Source organism: Pyxicephalus adspersus, chromosome 3, assembly GCF_032062135.1.
Source record: "Pyxicephalus adspersus chromosome 3, UCB_Pads_2.0, whole genome shotgun sequence".
NCBI lineage: Eukaryota > Metazoa > Chordata > Amphibia > Anura > Pyxicephalidae > Pyxicephalus > Pyxicephalus adspersus.
Window position 1 is genome coordinate 96,970,149 of NC_092860.1, and position 21,170 is coordinate 96,991,318.

The window sequence follows — 21,170 nt, forward strand, 5'->3', positions numbered from 1 at the left end:
TTCATGAAAAACAGTGGATCACTTTTGGTACAGAAATCTAGACCTCAGTGTAACGCTCGGGTGGTTAAAGAAACCCTGCCACCAAACATAAATAAGCAGGTAACAGCACAGAGATATCAAGCATTTTAAATACTTGCCTGTAGTATTTTTCATTTCCATAAACCTTTTTTCTCAGCCAAGATGGTAGTGCCTGGCAGTATTCCTAGGGCTTTGTACTTCACACAGGAACGACATATACTGCTAATTAACTTGCATACTAGCAGGTATGTGTATATTAATACATATTGTACATACCAGAATATGGCAACATTTTATTTTATTGCCTTCACTCGGCTGGGTAAAGGGGAGGGGGGGTGTTGGTATACACTTCCCTTTTGACACCAGGTTCCAGGTCTCCTAATTCAGCTTCTGCCCACTTGCCTGTGTGTCTTCAGCTGCCATCTGTATTATTTATCTCAGTTTTAGTTCATAGTAGTAGTTTCCATGCCATCATTATGAATTACACTGTCCACATTGAAGCTGAATAAGTCATACAGAATGATGCCTTAAGGTCCCAAGAATTAAACTGAATAGATTACTGAGATGGATTTATTGCATTTATATCAATGAGCACATGCAGAAAACTTTTTGCGTTTTGGGATGTGATATCAGGGGCTTTCCTCAAATGAACAAACATACAATCCCACACATGCAGGAAATAAGATCAGCACTTGTTTGTTTACATTTGGAGGCCCAATCAGAAGACATATCACCTGATCTCAAACATGTGCAATGGCGAGATTTTGTGAAGAACTCAAAAGATAGAAGATGGTGACGTGGAACCTAATAGGAACCCCTGAAAGAATTCAGAAAACCAGACAGCATGAGATTAGCAGGGTGTGATGAGTACAATAATCAAAGTCTTTGATCTAGTTATATATTATAGTTAGTGGCATGTATAGGTAATTCTTATTTTATTTTAAATAGGTTAATTTAATTTAGCAAACAGATCTCCATACAGAAGAATGTATAGTATGTGCATGGAGAACATCACTGCCCATAGCTAAAATATCCCTTTTCAGCACTAATTGCCTTAAGCTTTGTTCTGTAAAAAGAGTCCAACCAGTATTCATGAAGTGCAAAGTGCAGTAACCCATTGCAGGTACCAGATCTTCCCAAATGATGTAACTCAATTGTGTCCACAGTTTGAAAGTTCTGCTAAATGTTTCTTCTGGTGTTTAGGAAAATCATTTACATTTATTTGTTGGCGTTGTAATATTCCAAAGGATGTTTGTTAACATCAGCTGGTTATATTGAATATGTATTTATTATTGAGCACATACAGTTAGGTTCATAAATATTTGGACAGAGACAACTTTTTTCTAATTTTGTTTCTGTACATTACCACGAATAATTTTAAATGAAACAATTCAGATGCCGTTGAACTGCAGACTTTAATTCAGTGGGTTTAACAAAAAGATTGCATAAAAATGTGAGGAACTAAATAGGTAATTTCTTTATTATTGGGTAATTCATCTTATAAAAAGTAACTGTTTGAACTGATAGTTCCCCTAACTCAATTGACTGTTACATATATATTTAGTTTTTTCTGAACCACAATTTGGAATGTTCTGTATTGTTTTTGTATCTTGTTATTTTCTTTTAAAATTTAATAAAAATTTATTGAAACAAAAAAAATGTGAGGAACTAAAGCCTTTTTTTTTTTTTTTTTTAACACAATCACTTCATTTCCGGTGCTCAAAAGTAATTGGACAAATTAAAAAGCTGAAAATAAAATGTTCATTTCTAATACTTGGTTGAAAACCCTTTGCTGGCAGTGACAGCCTATAGTCTGGAAATCATGGACATCACCAGATGCTGGGTTTCCTCCTTTTTCATGCCCTGCCAGGCCTTTACTGCAGCGGCTTTCACTTTGCCGTTTGTGGGCCTTTCTGTCCGAAATTTAGTCTTCAACAAGTGAAATACATGCTCAATTGGGTTCAGATCAGGTGATCGACTTGGCCATTCAAGAATATTCCACTTCTTTGCTTTAATAAACTCCTGGGTTGCTTTGGCTGTATGTTTTGGGTTATTGTTCATCTGTATTATGAAACGCCTCCCAATCAATGTGACTGCATTTAGCTGGATTTGATCAGACAGTATGTCTCTGAACACCTCAGAATTCATTCGTCTGCTTCTGTCCTGTGTCACATCATGGATAAACATTTGTGTCCCAGTGCCACTGGCAGCCAAAGACCAATCTAGCCTTTCTATTCTTGAGGCTTATGAGTGGCTTGCACCTTGCCGTGCACCCTCTGTATTTACTTTCATGCAGTTTTCTCTTTATGGTAGACTTGGATATCGATACGCTGTTGTCTTCTGTGGACTTCCGGGTCTTTTGGCATTGCTGAGTTCCCCAGTGCTTTGTTTCTTTCTCATGATGTACCAAACTGTAGTTTTTGCCACTCCTAATTTGTAGCAATTTCTCGGATGGGTTTTTTCTGTTTTTGCAGCTTATGGATGGCTTCTTTCACCTGCATGGAGAGCTCCTTTGACCGCATGTTGTCTGTTCACAGCAAAACCTGGCTCCTTAATCTTTATCTCCTTAATTGATAATGACATAACAAAGAAATTGCCCACACCAGCCCATGAAATAGCCTTTGAGTCAATTGTCCAATTACTTTTGAGCCCTTGAAATGAAGTGTTTGTGTAAAAAAAAAGCCTTTAGTTCCTCACATTGTTATGTGATCATTTTGTTCAACCTACTGAATTAAAGCTGAAAGTCTGCAGTTCAACTGCATCTGAGTTGTTTCATTTAAAATTAATTGTGGTAATGTACACAACCAAAAGTTGTCTCTGCTCAAATACTTATGGACCTAACTCTATTAAGTTATAACTTGAGTGTTCTTATATATCTACAGGAGGTGAGCAGCCTATTCCCCTATGGAATGAACATGATGGTACAACAGATGGAGACAAGCCAAAAATTCTTCTTTATTCCTTGAGCCTACGCTTCAAGGTGTGACTTAAACGCAGTTTCGTGTGTTATTATATTTTACCTACATTTTGTGATTGTGTATGTAGCAGCTGCATGTAGCCTCCATAATGGGAGGGTGTGACAGGGTGACAACAAGAGAACACAACTGAATGACAATTGCCATTGCATAAAAAGAAGTGCCTGAACACCTTTCTCCTCTTGTGAAGTTACTAGGGTTATTATAATAAAGGCAGCAGATTTTAAAATAATAAACATTTTTGGAATCACATTACAACATCCACTTGTGACTTTGTGAAAGAAGACTCTAATTTTTTGTAACCTATGTTTGGGAATTATAAGAAACCTATGAATTAGTGCATCAACCATACTTCTACATAACAGGGATATTAATTTTAGATTGATTGCAAAATGTGCTCATTTTTTGAACATGTTCTTGAATAATGTGTTTCATGAATTATAGCCATGACATGAGGTTATTTAGATTTACCAAACTAATGACAGCATTTTGGCAGAAAATGCTAATAATATCAAAATCATGATTGTTTTACATGCTTTGCTATAGGGCATCCAAGTGACAGCTACAACGCCTTCCATGAGGGCAGTCAGATTTGAGACTGGGCTGATCGAGTTGGAGTTATCAAATCGAATTCAGACAAAAGCATTACCTGGAAGCAGTAGCTATCTGAAGCTTTTTGGAAAGTGTCAGGTTGATTTAAACTTGGCTCTAGGACAGATTGTAAAACATCAGGTAAGCAACTTTACATTTCAATAATATATTAACTTTTATTGTTAGGTACATGGAATCAGGAATTCTTTTCTTTACCATAAATTGTCTATACTTCTATTTTAAGTTTTCCTTACATGCATTCTCCTAAATATTCATATTCTTGTGTGTCCCTGCAGGTTTATGAAGAGGCTGGATCAGATTTTCATCAAGTTGCCTATTTTAAAACCCGCATAGGCTTGCGTAATGCACTGCAGGAGGAGATCAGCGGCTCAACAGGCAGAGAAGCAGTGCTTATTACTTTGAGTAGGCCAATTGTCTATGCACAGCCTGTAGCATTTGACAGAGGTACTAGCAGCTGCCTTTCTATTCTTGTCTACAGCTCAAAATAAGTTAGGAGAGTACCCTAAACAATACTTTATTTGCCTCAGGTGTATGCATACATGATCATAAATATGATGCTGATTTTCTTAGCTTATTTCACAGTCATTGTGTTTTGTTCATAATTTGTTCCAAAACACATGGCAACCTTTTTATTCTGTATACCTCACTTGTTGGCACTTACAAATCAAGAAGCCTGCTTATGTTTATTTAAAGTTTTTTTTTTTTTTTTCCCCCCATAATCCTTTCAGAACATTTTAGTCATTGTAGCATTGCTGGTTACGTGTGGGTATTTATCTATTCTTTCATAAAATGTTTTTTTTCCCCAAAGTGTTCATTTACCAGCATCATTTTTCATGGTATCAGTTTTATATTTTTTTTAGTTTTTATATTGTCTGAAAAATGCAAAACGTTTTTGTTTTGTTTTTTTTGCTGGCTGTAAATGTAAACTATTTACGGCTATATTCATTACATCCTGTTGAGATTTGTAATCCGTTGCAAAGCACTAAGTTTTATCTTTAACTGCTTATAACTCATATGGTGATTATTAACTTCTATCTTTTCTGTTAAAAGCTGTGCTATTTTGGCTGAATTACAAGGCAGCATATGACAACTGGAATGAGCAGCGAATGGCACTCAACAAGGATATTCATATGGCAACAAAGGAAGTAGTAGACATGCTGCCAGGCATTCAGCAGACATCTGCCCAGGCTCTTGGAACGCTCTTCCTCCAACTCACAGTCAATGATTTGGGTATATGTTTACCAATCACTGGTACACCACAGGTACTGGCTCAATAACCTTTTACTTATAAACATTTAATATAAACTCATATGTTGTAGCTGTGTATACTTCATGATAAATATACAGCTTGTAATGTGTTATTCTGGACTTTTTACTGCTTTACCTAATTGAAGATACAGAGGTTCGTTCTTTGATCAAGCTCTGTTTTGTTTCTACCAGGCAAATCACACTGGTGACTTTGATACAGGCTCTGCACTGGTACTGACCATTGAAAGTACTTTGATAACAGCATGCTCGTCGGAGTCCTTGGTTAGCAAGGGTCACTTTAAAAACTTCTGCATTCGTTTTGCTGATGGATTTGAGACCTCTTGGGATGACTGGAAACCGGAAATCAGAGCAGATTTAGTGATGAATGCATGTAAGTATTTTTCTCTTTCCAGCTATTATCACAACCAAAAAAATGACAAGTAACATATAATCTTCACAGACTTTATAGTTTATATAGTATAAAGTGAATGTAGCATTTACTTTAGTCATGTATTTTACATGTTTACATATTTGCTAAACCCTATTCAGTCTGACTGTATTTTACAGCTTGCAAGTTTTATGTATTTTGGATTATGCCATTTAAGGGAAACCATAATTGTTTATGGCCATTTGTAACAAACACCCTGATCTTCACTTGTTGTTGTAGCTATTAGCAAACTGTACACTTACATGTCATTGAACTTATTACTACTGCATAAAAAGTAGGAATAAGTACTCAGTTAAGGGAACAACGCTTGTGGTCACTACTTTTATGTATTACATTAAGTTCCCAGTTTTAGTAGCCTATTCCTGTGCCACTTTTTTTTTAAACTATACTTGTTAGAATGTAGTACATTTTATACATTTTAGTTGTGATTTCATCAGGTTGATTCGGATTTAATTCCTCAGGAAACATTTTCTCCTCCAAATATTGCGTCTAGGAATAAAAAAATTAGGTAGTCTGATATAGTGGTTACAAGCTGTATGGCATTGCTTTTTGGTATTTCTAGTGGAATGCTATTTTTAAAGATCATTACATATAATTGTTAATCTCTTCTTTTTTAAATAATATTTTTTTTTATTTGCTCCTTTATAGGTGTCGTGCCAGATGGAACATATGAAGTATGTTCTCGAACAACAGGGCAGGCTTCTGCAGGTGAAGTAAAACAACAATTAGTGTCATAACCTGGGGATTGTATAAGTGTGCATTTTGGTTTGCACATTCTTTTAATAGGCATTATTAAAAGTAACTGCTGAGTTTCTGAAAGAGTAGGCATTGAATTTATGTTTTTATGATTTTTTTAAAATAATAGAAAGCAACAGTGCTGGCACATGGACCCTCAATGTTTTGTGGAAGATGTGTGGTATTGATGTGCATATGGATCCAAACATTGGAAAAAGACTTAATGCCCTTGGCAATACCTTAACCACACTGACTGGAGAAGAGGACATAGATGATATCGCTGATCTGAACTCTGTAAACATGGCTGACCTTTCAGATGAAGATGAAGTTGACAGCATGTCCCCTACAGTCCACTCAGTACGTTTCCAAACAACTATTTATCATTCTTGTGTATGACTTGTTTTTTTTTTTTTTTTTTTTTTTTTAATTTAAGCTGGCATATACAGTATGCCTTTGATTGTCTAGTCATTAGTAGGAAGGAGGAATTAACCATAATTTGTGAATGCTGGTGACTGGATACAACTCTTTTTTTCTTCTTTGACATGTCTACCTCAAGCTCTGTGGTGGTTACTTAGGTAACCCAGCTCAGCAGTCGCCAACCGTTGGCTCGTAAAAAGGATTTGGTGGTCCACATCTCTGGCCGGTGCACCCCCTATTGGGGTCAGAAGAATGACCCCGCTAGGGGGGCGCCACTGACCATGTCCCCCGTACAAATCCCTGGCTCAGGAAAGTGAGCGGGCTGTGTCCCTGGACACAACCCGCCCACTCTCCCATAGCGGGCTCAGATCTGCGATTGGGAAGTAGGCGTGGTTATGTCATCATGATGTCACTATGGGGGGGTTCTCCCCCTTTGAGTGGCACCCGGCTCCCCGCGCATGTGCAGTTAGGAGCCGGAATTTTAGTGGCCCGCGGCAGTATTGCTTACTGTCTCATCTAATATGATACCTAATCTTTTATATGATGATTTAAAAGTAATAAACCAATACAAGAAAATATATTTGTCAGTCTGTAGGCAACTGAATAGAGGATGTGTAATCTTAAATCTGCCATTGTAAAGTCCAACACAGAAGTGCTACAGTTTTGTGAAACAATAGTTTTTGAGAACAAACATTGAATTGTGCTTTAGGCCCTATATAAAAGATACACATCAAAAATGACTGGAATGTTTACTCATGTAGGTTGTATATATATTTGTTTTTGAGTAATGAAATGCATACACAGGATACTTTACCTTTTAAGGAAACAATATATTTATGTATGGTATATTTTTTGGTATATTTATAAATTATTTCCCTGCACAATATTTCTTAGAATATTTAACATTTACTATTGTGACTTTTGTGCACGTTTGTTAATTGGCCACTAGGTGGAAGAATGAGCCGTAATTTTAATAGGCATTAAAATTAGAAATGTTGAAGTTTCTAAACTGCTGTCAATGAACATGCAGCCTGAGGGGAATCATTTATAAATATACCCCATAGTGTTGCTAAAAAAAAATCTTTATCCTTTTCCATTTTCCTTGATTGAAAATATGCTTACCTATGATATCTGGTGTCTTTTCCATCTTGATTGAAAATATGCTTACCTATGATATCTGGTGTCTTTTCCATCTTATATATATATTATTCTGATGCAAATGGGAACTTTTTATTTTGTTGGCTTTCTTTCCACTTTAGGCAGCCTCCTTGAAAGATAAATGGGGTCTTGGATACAAACCAAGCTACAATCGCTCCAAGAGTATCACTGCTTCTGGAAGACCACCCCTAAAACGAACTGAAAGAGCCAGGTATATGAAGCTTTACACTATCACACATGTATTTACTATATTTAATAAATGTCTTTAGCTGTGTAGGTGCTCTGTAGCAGAATAAATAGTGGAATATAAATTCCTGGGCTCAACAACTCACTTGGTTGCCATTTTTCTTTTTTTATATGCATCAAGGAAAAAGTGAGTCTTTTCCACTGTTAAGTTTGAAAAATATAGATTTTTCTATTTTCTATTTTCTGAGAAGTCAGATTTATCCCATTTTTGTACACATTTTCTTTTGAATAGTATAGTGCTTAGAGCAAAGTAGGTAGATATTAGTGTTTATATTATCTCAAAGGCTTTATGCGCAACAGTCTATCTTTCTAACATATTAGTAATTGTGATGTGTGCGTGTTAGTTTAGCTTCTTGTACCATGTAGGATTAGATCCTGCTATATGGGGATATTAGTAGTGTTCTGTATAGTTTGTAATCTTCATTCAGTTTTACAGACATAACTACAATATTTTGAGAGTCGAACAGTCATTTACTGTTATATACTATTATGTACTTGATACATACTTGATGTCATCTGAGTTTGTGATTCTACCTAGCATATGCCTTTTTGTTTATTGAACCTATACTAAACACATATATTTCCTCCTGGATGAGGATTCAATCTGGTTTTATTCTTTACATTGCAGTTGTTTTAATCATTATATTAATAGAATGAAATCATATGTGGTTGATTTCCTGTTTAGTTCCAGAGTAGATGGTGAAGAGCTTCCTGAAATCCGTATTGAAGCTGCTTCTCCTGCTGGTCCAAGAGTAACGTTCAACATTCAGGACAGTGTAAGTATAAGGCTTAAACATGAATGGCCCATCTAAACAAAATCAGAGCTTATGTTCTTGGGTGTTGGGTTTTAGCATTTATAGAGCAGTGCCTTCTTATAATATGCATGTTATCCATAAAAATGAACCCTGCTGCCTACAGTTTATCCTGCAGTTGTAGTAGGACCCTGTTATCATGGCATTTTTATTTACGAAGTCTGAATATACAAAAATGGAACACATCCAAACAAACAAGATGCAATCTTGGAATTAACATGCTTGTGACATTGCAGATAAAATGTAAGAGTGGAACTTTTGCATGTGGGAAAAAAAGGCAGTTTGCAGGATGTACAGGCCCTTACATATTGTCACATAAACTTGTCAATTGCTTTTCCTATAAATGATTTATGTTCTAGCCTGTTTTGTTTGTTTTTAATTATACAGTTAATGGTATATCAGATATTTTAGACTATTACCACGTATGTATTTTAGGTTTCATGCTAGTTAATCCAAACATTTTATTCACATTACCAAATAAAATCACCTTCTTACTAGTCTTTAAAATACATTTGTGATTTTAAACACTAATGTATACTTTATCTCTGTATCACAGCTATTTTCTTATGACTGTTATCTGAAATTGTTTTTTTTTTTTTTTTTTTTTTTTTTTTTCTTTTTAATAAATGAAGTTGAATAAAACAGTCATAGGGATAAATCGTGAATCTCGCAGTTCTTGGGAGGAAGGGTATTTCAAGGTATTTTTAAATAAAAGAACAATCAATTCCACACCAAATTCATGCAAATGCTAATTACTTTTCCTCCTTACTAAATGATCTTAAGCAGAATGTGCGCCAACTAATTTTATCTTTTGCCGGCATGTAAACAGATGCTGAAAAAAACATTAATTAAGAAAATGCTTTAGTATCAATGGACTAATTCATCTCTCTGTAAGAACTGAAATTTAGAAATCTCCAAGGATATATATTGGTCATACAATTTAAATACTCTGATTACTCTCAGTTGGTGCAGCCAGTCAAAAAATGCTATATAAATATATGAGAAACAGAGTAACTTTAAATGTATTGTTTTGTGCTTAGAAATTAAGGTGTAAGATGACCAGAACGGTGGGATGTAAGTCCACATAGGTTTTACTTGTGGACTTTGAGTAGAGGCAGCGATCTTGTTATAGGCAAGGCTTTCCTTACTCAGAGCTGCTCCCCTGACGACAGACAATTTGATGACTTGAGTTGCAATATTTAGAAGGCAGCAGTGGAGCTGCAAGAAGCAAAGGTCTGTAGAGTCTAAATAACAAGGGAGATCCATTCACTGCAAATCCTTAGGTATAGTTGCATTTCCACGAAGAACTGTGAGCTGCACAATAGGGACATTATAAAGTATCTTGAGAGTATTTCATGACAGAAGATTCCTTTTTGCCTAAGCAAATTGTCAGTTGATATTTCTGGATGTTCTCTGTATGATTTTAAATCTTCATTTTTGCGTTCAGGTCCACAAACAGTGATATCCTGGTACTTTGCCCAATGGCATTACAAGGTCAGATTTACGTTTTCCTGGTTGGCAAGAAGATCTCACTAGTGGTTCCCTACCTTACTGTAAAATATGACTGAAACATGTATTTGTAGACTATCGTGGGAGAACCTGGGTGATCCAACAAACATAAAATGAATCTGGTCCAGGATTGAAAACTTTTGCCAAATAATAGCAAAATATTTTGGGAAAATAATTCCAGGTTTTTTTTAAAATAATTTTTATTGAAACAATCAGGAAAACATTGGACAATAATAATATACAACACAACATAGGAATAAATAACCAACATGCTGTGCAGGAATATTTGCAATATAGATTTGTTGTACAAGTAATAAACGTATCACTATTGATAATCCATAGTGAAGCATAAAAACTAATAAAAACATAGTATAAATGTACAGATATTTTGTCAACAATAACATTAAAGTCCTAACCCTTATTAGTCTGAATGTGTTCCTTTCTGTAATTTTATATATATTTTATTGAAACGAGAAAAACAAAGGGGGGGGGGGGGGCCATATTATTTTTTTCAGGAAAAGAGAAGGTATTGGGTGCAGGAAAGGAAGGGCTTTTTAATTCCAGGTTTGATGGATTAACCAGGTTCTCCCATGATAGTCTATCTTCTTTAGTCTTGGGAAGCGTTAATAAATCAGGCCCTGTGTGTATAACGGCACCAAATTTTGTTCATTTGTAAACCAACAAATGCATCTCTTTGCCGGTAGAAAAAAAAAGCTGTTGCTGTACATTTTGCTACATATTTTTGCATGAAGTTTCTTTCACTAATAGACCTTATTTGATTTTCAGGTACACTTGGTGAATAAGACTTCCATCTTATACAACTTCAATGCTTACATTTTTACTTAATCTTGGTGACTTGGTGTTCTTCATACTTGTTTGCTATTAGTGATCACATTAATTTCCTTCCCCATTTCATGTCTTCTCATTCATTGCTCGCTAGCTCATTTTTTGTGTTTTTATTATCTTGGGACGTTTGTTATTACCACTGTTTTACTCTCCATCTGGCAGAGGATCTAATTAACTGCCACTATATTTCCTAATAATGATAGCTAAATATTGCCACATAACTCTGTTTTTGTTGTTTTTCTTTTCCCTTGAAACAGTTTCCAGAGGAGGTAGATGGTGATCTGTTGTCAGTTACCATTGATGGTCCATCTCATTACTCATCCATTAGTGATGGTTCCCATTCCGTGTTCAGTTCCCCAAACACCCCACTAGTGTTTTCACCAGGCATTCCTTTCCAGACTGAAGAAAAGAGAGAAGACACTTCTTCTTCATCCTCTGAGGAGTCTGATAAAGAGGAAGAACATGACAGAGAGAAGATGTATATATACAGGAAACCTCTGTGAGTATTTTTATTAATGCTTTAAATGAGCAGAAACAGGACTGATTTGTAGTGATATGTAAAAAATGTTTTGCTTTTTTTTTTTTCTCCTGTTTTTCTAGTTAGCTGCAGATTTTACCCCCTTCTTACCATTTTGACCTTGGACAATTGTTTCTCAAAAACATAAATCTCTCTTCTGATATTTTTTAAAAATGTATAACCGTAAACAAAACGTTACAGATAGGTAGAAAAGGTAGAAGAGAAAATCTGTTACATGTGATTTTAAATTTTTACATGGAGTTGCAAATACATATTTTCTTATGTCATGGCTCAGTAAATACAGGAATGTCTCCTGTAGCAATATTTTCTAACAGACCAGTCTGTCCTTGGCAGGGATCTCTTCATCTATATATCTGTTCAAAGGCAGTCTCTCTCTAAAAGGCCTGAATTTTAGGAACTTTATATTATAGCAGTTTCTTGAACTCTTTCTTCTCACTATTTAGTTATAAATATTGGGTGGTGATGAAACCTTTATTCTCCCCCAGATTTTTTGCAGCCAACACTAACATCCTTTTCTCCAAGATTAATGACTACTCCCAGACTTTTCTCTACAAATTGATATGCATTCATCAACCTGTGCCCAAAAATTCAAATATTCGTTATTTCACAAAAGGCACTTTTGGTTAATTGTTTATATTATGTGTATATGTGTGTGTGTGTGTATATATATATATATATATATATATATATATTCTAATCAAAGTTATCATTTGACAGCCTTAAAATTGGGTAAATTTAACTGAAAGCCACACTACAAATGCCATGCCTTTTTATGATCCTTTTAGACAAAGTGGTCGAAAGAAGTCCTCTGGATTTGCTGCAGTTCATCAACTTTTCACAGAGCGTTGGCCTAGCATACCATCCAATCGCAATGTATCCAGCACAACCACTGAGAGAAACATAGACTTTGAGCTAGATATCAGAGTGGAAATTGACTGTGGTAAATGTGTGCTGCATCCTACAACTCTGCATCCAGACCATGATGATATCAGTTTAAGAAGGTAATCCTGCAATGTCTTATTTGCATGAATATGCTGGTTCAAAATATCACTTTTTATTTTTTTTAAATAAAGAACAGAAATAAGTAGTCAGCTCCCAATCAGCATAAGACCTTTGTTAAGGTCATTAAAATTACAACCACATTTCTGGCAGGTAGAAAATAGGGCAGGCAGAATGTCATTTCTGTAACAAATGCCTACATGCCAACCTTAGGTTAATAAACATTGATGTCTAAGCCTCTATCTGTTTTTTTAATATAAATTTATCATAGTAGAATCTTCTACTATCTGCATATAAATGTCATTGTTTACATACAAAAGGCGATATTAACACATAAATAGAGCAGATGGTCTGAGATTTCATAAATGTAGTATTAATAATTAATAAATAATTATAATATATTGAATCAAAGTGCTGTATAATGGTTTTCAGATTTTTATTTTTTTAATATTTGCGAATTAAACTCTCTGTTTAGGAGCTATGACAGGAGCTCACGTAGTCTTGATCAAGACTCTCCATCTAAAAAGAAAAAATTACAGAACAACTATGCATCTACAACTCATCTATTGGCTGGAAAGAAGGTGCCATCATCCCTCCAAACTAAGTCAAGTGACTCTGAAACCACAGTTTTTTATATTCCTGGAGTTGATGTAAAGGTAAGACCATTCTGAGGTATATTACTTGACTACGATATGAAAATATTGGCATAAGGATAAAACTAATTTTTAAAACTTTTTTCATGTTAGTTACTGAAATTTTCCTTTGCAATATTGGACTACAGCAGCACATGCTATCATTTTTTTATCCTTGCCTGCTTATTGTCCTGTTCAGCTATAAGGAACTATGAAAAAACCATTACCTTACAGCAGAACGGTGACAAAAAACAAAAACAAAAACACTTACCTTCACTGCTGGAAAGCCGTTCATCCCTCTGTGATTCTAATCAAGTTGGTGTTCCTGTCTTTCTTCTTCGTCCGGGCAAGGGTGTGTCTTGTTACTATATTGCTTTTTTTAGGCAAAGTAGAGTCTCATTTTAAGTATGTTGTCCAGGGTTTAAGTTGGTCCCATAGAGTAGTAATGTTTTTTTACAGTCCAATATGGGAATCATTTACCTGGTAATACATTTCTATTTTTTTTATTTATTTATTTTTTTCCTCTCAAATGTGATGAGATAGAGAAAAGAAAATACCCTAAGGGGTTGATTTACTAAAGAAATATAGAAGATGTTTGCTGATCAAAGTGAATTGTCCCATTGTAAAAGATTTTTCCCTTAGCTTAGGAAATGTAGTGAAAATGTACATTTCATAGAATACCCAATGATGTACACGAAAATCTAGAAAATCAAAATTTTAATATATATTCAATGTATTGAAATGTCCATTGAAAAGGAATAATATGCTTAGTGAATGGTTTATATTTCTTTAATTTATCAACACTACAGTGTTTGTGAGTTGACAGAGTAATAACTCCATGGATGTAACCCCCCTCCCCCATCCCAAACACCTTTAGTAAGGAGGTTACTTAGTTCCATTACCAGTTTGTGTATTGCATATGCCAAAAGACTGCACTTTCTGTGTTTCACGACATCAGTGCTGAGACGGAAACTGGACTAGAGAAGATACAGGCACACCTGTCCTGTTATTCATTCAACTGCCCTGGGACACAAATTGTTCACTTCAGCACGGATTTGCATCCTTGCTCGGTGAGATCAGAATAAAAAATCCAAGAAACCTGGAATGGCAGGATCCTTAGGTATTTTTACAAGAAAGCAGTAAAAACATGAAAACATTGTGATTTTGTACATACATGCACACAGATATTTGCAGTTTTATTTCTTGGGTTTACAAACACTTTAAGTAATTAGTAATACTTGTTTTTCCTAGTTACATTACAATTCAAAGACCCTGAAAACTGAATCGCCAAATGCCTCAAGAGGATCATCATTGCCAAGAACTCTTTCAAAAGAATCAAAGTTGTATGGTATGAAAGATACTGCACCAGCTCCTTTAACTTGTACTGTCCACAGCAAGACTAACACCTTGTTACCACCCCCACCCCCACCCCCACCAATCCTTTCAGGTACTTTTCCTCTAACTAATCTATACCCAATAGCCTTTTCATTGTCAATTTCATTTTTAAATTAACATGTTAATTTCAAGGCTTGATGTAGAAGCGCAGTATTGACTATCACTGTATAAAGGGATCAGATAGGAGTTAAAGTTCAATGAACGCAGAGATAAAATAAAGGTTTAGTAGAAACTTCACAGAAGTCCCGAACACACACTAAATGACCTGTATATTGTCTGTAGAGCAGTGGTGGGGTGGTCAATTAAATATTATAGGGGGCCAAAGAACTTCACATCATGTTAAGTGTATGTAACTCAGAAAGTGGTCAGAGATTGGAAATAATGCAGTCCATGTTCAGGGACTATGGGCATGCTACACAAGATGGTTAAAGACTACAAACAATTTACAGGTAAATTTGAAAGCATACTTGTAATTCTGGAAACTAGAGGTATGTTATAAGACTTTTAGGAGAAAAATAGTCGATAACACAGTCTGATCAATTGTCTGAGAATTTGTGAGAAAAAAAAAAAAACAAAGATAGTAGAAATAAATTTATGAAATATTTTTTGTTACCCCTGATTATAATTAATCCCCAATGCAAGGAAATACTGACTATTTGCTGCTGGCAACACAGTTGATATCAAAAAGATGCATGTGGGGCACCAGGGCTTTAGAGACTCAGACTGAGTGGTATGCAAAATGTGCACAAATTCAATATTTTTAGAAATGTTTTAGAACTAAGTCATTTTCCTTATAATGAAAATTTCTTTAATATTGCAGCCAAAGGAAAGGGAAGTGGTGGAGTGAAAACAGCTAAATTGTATGCTTGGGTAGCACTGCAGTCTTTGCCTGAAGAAATGGTCATCAGTCCAAACCTACTTGACTTTTTGGAGAAGGCATTGGAGACTATACCCATAACACCAATAGAACGAAATTATGCTGGTAAATATTGACTTGATTATTGACCTTCTTGGTATATCCAGTGTTTAAACAGCAGAGTGAGGTATTACTGCTACCTTTTTTTGCGAGTAAATTTGTTTCTTGGAAGTGTTAATATGAGGATCAACCAATTAAAATTACAGCTTACTGGGTGTTTACACTTGATGGGATAGCTTGATGGGATGTTATGCATTCTTACTGTTTGTCAGTTTAAAACATTGTATTCTTATAAAAAAATAAAGGTGCTAGATACTACTTTTAAATACTTAAAAAAATAACTGAAGTTAACTGAATTTGTAACTGTGAGCTAACAACTGTCAACAAACATTTGTGTTATAAAAATGTATTTACTTTGGGGAATAGAGTTTTTGAATTAGTTTACCTTTCATACCTGCCTTCGCATTACTTGTATATATTTGTTAATATAGCTAACATTTATGTTAGCAGAATCTCTAGTTTTAATTTACCTTTCCTGAGTTTACATTTACATATTTTATTTGGATTAGCAAATCAGTTTTATGTTGAATCATTCCTTACATCATTCATTACATTATTATTATTATTATTTTTATTATTATTATTTATTATTATTTATTATTATTATTATTATTATTAATTATTATTATCATTCCTTACATCTGTACATCCATTTACTGGTTAGGTTGAGGAGTTTACCCTCCTTTAAGCATGGCTGGCCACATTCATTATTCACCCAAAGGAAATGTCTTTTACTTTGTTTTTTACCTAATGCATGGATTTATTTCTTGGTGTGTTTTGGACGAATTATTTACATATGTGTTTTTCTGCTTTATTATAGCAGTTAGTGCTCAGGATGACGATATTGGACAATTTGACCTGCAGGATCCATTAGAAGAGTCAACTACCTCATTAGTGTCCTCGTCAACCTCTGCCTATTCTTCCTTTCCCGTAGATGTGGTTGTTTATGTTAGAGTTCAGGTGAGTGATTTATAAAACTTTTATGCTCCTAATAGTCTATTGTTTTATTATTTTTTTTTTTTTGGTTATTTAGTTTTTCCAATTTATTCTTACATTCTTATTTCTCTTTCTAGCCATCCCAGATCAAGTTTAGCTGTCTACCAGTTTCACGTGTTGAATGCATGTTAAAGCTGCCCTCATTAGACTTAGTGTTCTCCTCAAACAGAAGTGACCTTGAGACACTGGGGTCAACCCATCCTTCTGATGGTAATTTTGGCAATCTCTCTATGCCAAGTGGATCAAAAGCAAACCTAAACAAAGCAGGAATGACAGGTGAAATGTGTGTTGTCTTGTCCATGGGGCTGCATCTAAAGCACTTTTGACATGGTGTGTGGGGTGTCATAATAGTGTGAACAGTGTTTTTAATTTGTAAAAATAAAGAATCCTAGGCTAATATCAAACCTCCCATATAATTCATATATACTTAAATGTGTTTGATGTTTATCTAGCTGTACATATGCCTCCTGAATGTACTTGCAATGAGATGGTCCGCACTGATTAAACAATAAGACAGAACACAGACACAGGACTCCACATAAAAAACGTGTTTTAATTTAAAAATATTCTTGGCTCACAAAACTTGCTTTTTTTTTAGGCTAAAAATATTTTAAAGAATTGCGATTACAAATTTTTTTAGAGCTGAAATAGAAAGACAGCCAGTACATAAATTTCTTTTTTTTACAGATAGCCAGTACATATTTTTATGCAGACGAAAGCTGGTCTTCTGGCAGACAGCCATAGGTTCTCCTGTATCTCCATCATAGCCCAAATGGCTGTTTGTATGGGGTTGCATCCTTTACATTTGCACTATGCAATGTTTGTATGATTTATTGTGCGCGATTTATTAAAACTGTCTAAGGAGAAGATACACTTTCACCAATGAAGTCATTTGCTATTTGTTAGCAAATGTTTTCAATCCTGGACCAGATCCATTCCAGGTTTGCTTGATCACCCAGCTTCACTGATGAAAGTGTATCTTCTCAAGGCTCGGGGAGCTTTAATAAATCTGAACTATTAAATAATAAATATGTCTGGAGGAGGTCCCGTTTAGGTGATGTTGAATGCAGTTAGCTGCAAGGTGAGGCTAAAATGACCTCTGGTGTGTACAAGTTCTCCCAATTGGTTCAAAAAACATTTTCTATTTTGTCTTGTGGTTCTGTCAATACTATACCCTAATGAACTGCCTTTTTAAGACCGTTGTTTTAATTGTAGTTCAACTATAATATCTAAAAATCAGGAAATTACGGTAGCAGCCTTCATCCCTTTACCATTGCCTTTATTTTTACAAGTATATATGTTTACATCCTTATTCCTTTTTGTTGCAGATTATCCAGAGTGTTGCTGCTCAGTTTTTCTTAATTGCTTAAAAAATGTTCTTTATTTTCTGCAGGGCCATCCCCAGGGCTAGGCAGCCCTCTTGGAAGGACTCGACACAGTAGTAGCCAGTCAGATCTGACAAACTCAAGCAGCAATGCATCTGGCCTGAGTTTTACAGCTTGCATGTCTGATTTCTCTCTTTATGTGTTTCACCCCTATGGAGCTGGTAAACAGAAATCTGGAGTCTCTGGTCTTACTCCAGGTTCAAGTGGCTTGGGTATGATCAGATCTGGTTCATATACCTATATTGTCTCACTCTGCCTCATGTACTTAAGTTTGTTAGTAAGGTTCAGTGTTTTCCCTTGCATTCTCTAGTATGTTATAAAATGTAATTCTGAAGAAAAGCAAATTATATGAATGTTTTAGATATTCTAAAACATCTTACCCAGCTTTAGCACAAGCAGCAAAGTTGTACTTTCTGCTCTATACCTTTTTTATGATTCAAGGTATAAAACTTAGGTATAACTATAACCTAGGTATAACTTTTAACTTGGTTACTATCATATTATTGTTTTTGTCAGATAATTGTCAATGTTTCACAATTTTTACCTGGGGCATAAAGGGATGCATTCCTATTTTTTTGATTATTCACCGATAGGTCATGTGGATGAGGAGCCCACATCAGTAACAGGCCGGAAAGATTCTCTTAGTATCAACTTAGAGTTTGTCAAAGTCAGTTTGTCCAGAATGAGACGTTCTGGTGGAACTTCTTTCTTTGAAAGTGTGTCTGCGAACAAAACTGCTAGTAAAATGGATACAACTTTAATAAACATCTCAGGTAATATATTCTGTACTACAGGGCTAACTGTAGTAAGGCTTTTTAGATTCAGACTAACTCATGTTTCTTTTAGCGGTTTGTGATATCGGCTCGGCATCTTTCAAGTATGACATGCGTCGGCTCAGTGAAATTTTAGCATTTCCAAGGGCATGGTATAGGAGGAGTATCGCTAGACGTCTCTTTCTTGGTGATCAAACTATAAATGTGCCAGGTGAGGTTGCCTTAAAACAGGTTTCTGTGGTAGCTGTGTAAAATTATGAAATGCATATGAGGTGATGGGATATAATGGAGCAATCTACATTTTTCTTTGTCAAGAGTGTTAATCACTGTATATTACTTTATTACTAAGCTATATAGGGAATATGATCACTCATACTTGTTGCTGTTCACAAAGCCAAGCATCTAGATAAAAAATATGAAACCTCCCACTGCTGTGCTATTTTTTATTGTTACTTACTTTGTTTAACATTTTAATAACCAGATTCTAATTTTTTTAACTTTCCTTAGCCTCCGGACCTGGGACTCCTGATTCGGTTGAAGGAGTGAATCAGCATCTCTCCCCTGAATCTTCCCGCAAAGCATATTGCAGGACCTGGGAGCAGCCCAGTCAGTCAGCTTCATTTAGTCACATGGCTCAATCACCCAATGTTTTCAGTGAACACACTCCAAACAACAGTATGTCTCCTGGAATTACATCTCACTCCTTGAAATCACCTGCTGTAACCAGATCTAGAAGTGTTTCAGACTCCTCTGTGCCACTCAGAGGTATGTACATTTTCTGTACTTAAACATACCTTTAAAACTGATTTGTGAATAACTGTAGACAATTTACTTGCTTAGTTGATAATTGCTGTGAGCTGATTACTTTGTACATTGCAATTGCTTTTGGCACTGCTTTAGGGGAGGTTCAAAATTGCCTCTAAATCGTGTTATCCAGCGCGGTTTCCTTCGGTTTTTAACGTGACAACCAATTGAACACTTGCCTCACAGTGCAGGTTCTTAAAGGATCTGCATCTGCACATTTGACAGCTGGCAGCATCGCTCACTGCCATCCATATTCATTTTCTTAGGAGGATACCGTGTAGCATCTCTCAAGAGACAGCAGTTCCTGTCATGAGGAAGTGGTATTCACACCACAACCTAATGGCAGGTGTGAACCTAGCCTTACTAACTTCCTTTAGTGAGCACAAAGTATCAAAGTCTATATAAACCTTAACAAAAATCTTTTCTGTTCCAGTTAGTGCATTGTAAATGCATTGCTATATTTGTGTAATAAATATGAACCTATACCTGTTGAGCATGTAATACATTTTGTCAACTTGCTGTTCTTTCTGCCTCTGCTGTTTTAAAATAAATTTCATAATTCTCAATTCTCCTTGTGGAAAACATATTTTTAACTTAATTTGATAACTTACTATGAATTGGAAAGAGGGAGTTGTTCTTCATTTTGACACCCAATACCTGTCTTAGAGTAACAACGCTGCTCCTCTATAGATTCAGTACAGTCAGGAATTGTTGTCATCATAGGACATGAGGTGTTTTATTGGCTTGATCACTAGGTGAAAATTAGGGAAAAAGAAAAGCAATACATCCACAACATCCAAAGACATTTAAATTCCAGAACATAAGATTATTTTTTTATAGGGCAAAAATCCAATAATTATAAAGCCTAATATACACTAATGCATTGCTTTAACTTGTTCTTAAATGTTGATGGTTTATACATTAATTAAATTGTATGTTTATATCACGTTTTATGTCATACATGTGTGTATCCAATGTAATTTTATTAAGACAGTTCTTAGTTGTTGAAAACATTTTTTTTTCTTCTTAGATTCTATCACCAAGACTTCAACACCATCTTTCACTAAAGCTAGTAAACCATCCAGCCAACAGGGGTCACCATGGGAAACTCTGGTTGTATTTGCGATTAATCTGAAGCAGTTGAATGTTCAAATGAATATGAGTAATGTAATGGGAAACACAACGTAAGTTCATAAGCTTCCCTTTCACAGAATACTGAGTGCTATTCCTGTAATACTAAACTTATATCCCATTTATACATGTATCAGAAAACCAAAGCCAAAACACAATTTCTTTTTTTTTCTTTCTCTGGGAAAGGTTTAGAAATCTTGTCTGTGTCTAAGTTTGTAAATATTTTTTTTGTGCTTGCCATTTGATAGGTGTCACAATGAACACAAAGTTACAAGAGTCTTTCCTTTATTCTATATTAGTGGAAGAGAGAATAGAAAGGGGGAAATCCCTCCAACTGGGAAAAAGGCAGCATTAAAATAGGATCATTGTATTTAGGTACACTGAGCTGCTCCTACACATTTTTTTTGAGGAGGAAGAAGATAGTGATTAGGCAAATAAGTATGTTTTATTGCAGAAGGGACATCACCTGTCCCTTTCAGTAAAAACCTGTCTGATCTCAAATTTCCAAAGCAGAACT

The 21,170-nt window shown here is 35.3% G+C and overlaps 1 protein-coding gene across 1 annotated transcript in view; it reads left to right on the forward strand.

The window, feature by feature from the left end:
- The window catches only part of BLTP1 (bridge-like lipid transfer protein family member 1), a 142,299-nt gene that overhangs the window by 109,784 nt on the left and 11,345 nt on the right, over nucleotides 1–21,170 (forward strand). Inside the window, 23 exon segments of the mRNA XM_072406825.1 lie at nucleotides 1,095–1,141; nucleotides 2,901–2,998; nucleotides 3,540–3,725; nucleotides 3,881–4,049; nucleotides 4,656–4,867; nucleotides 5,046–5,244; nucleotides 5,950–6,009; nucleotides 6,167–6,426; nucleotides 7,713–7,822; nucleotides 8,543–8,633; nucleotides 9,302–9,367; nucleotides 11,282–11,523; nucleotides 12,348–12,563; nucleotides 13,037–13,217; nucleotides 14,445–14,640; nucleotides 15,409–15,570; nucleotides 16,385–16,524; nucleotides 16,638–16,836; nucleotides 17,954–18,157; nucleotides 18,539–18,718; nucleotides 18,792–18,929; nucleotides 19,226–19,483; nucleotides 20,553–20,706. Coding sequence (XP_072262926.1) covers nucleotides 1,095–1,141; nucleotides 2,901–2,998; nucleotides 3,540–3,725; nucleotides 3,881–4,049; nucleotides 4,656–4,867; nucleotides 5,046–5,244; nucleotides 5,950–6,009; nucleotides 6,167–6,426; nucleotides 7,713–7,822; nucleotides 8,543–8,633; nucleotides 9,302–9,367; nucleotides 11,282–11,523; nucleotides 12,348–12,563; nucleotides 13,037–13,217; nucleotides 14,445–14,640; nucleotides 15,409–15,570; nucleotides 16,385–16,524; nucleotides 16,638–16,836; nucleotides 17,954–18,157; nucleotides 18,539–18,718; nucleotides 18,792–18,929; nucleotides 19,226–19,483; nucleotides 20,553–20,706 — 3,768 coding nt within the window.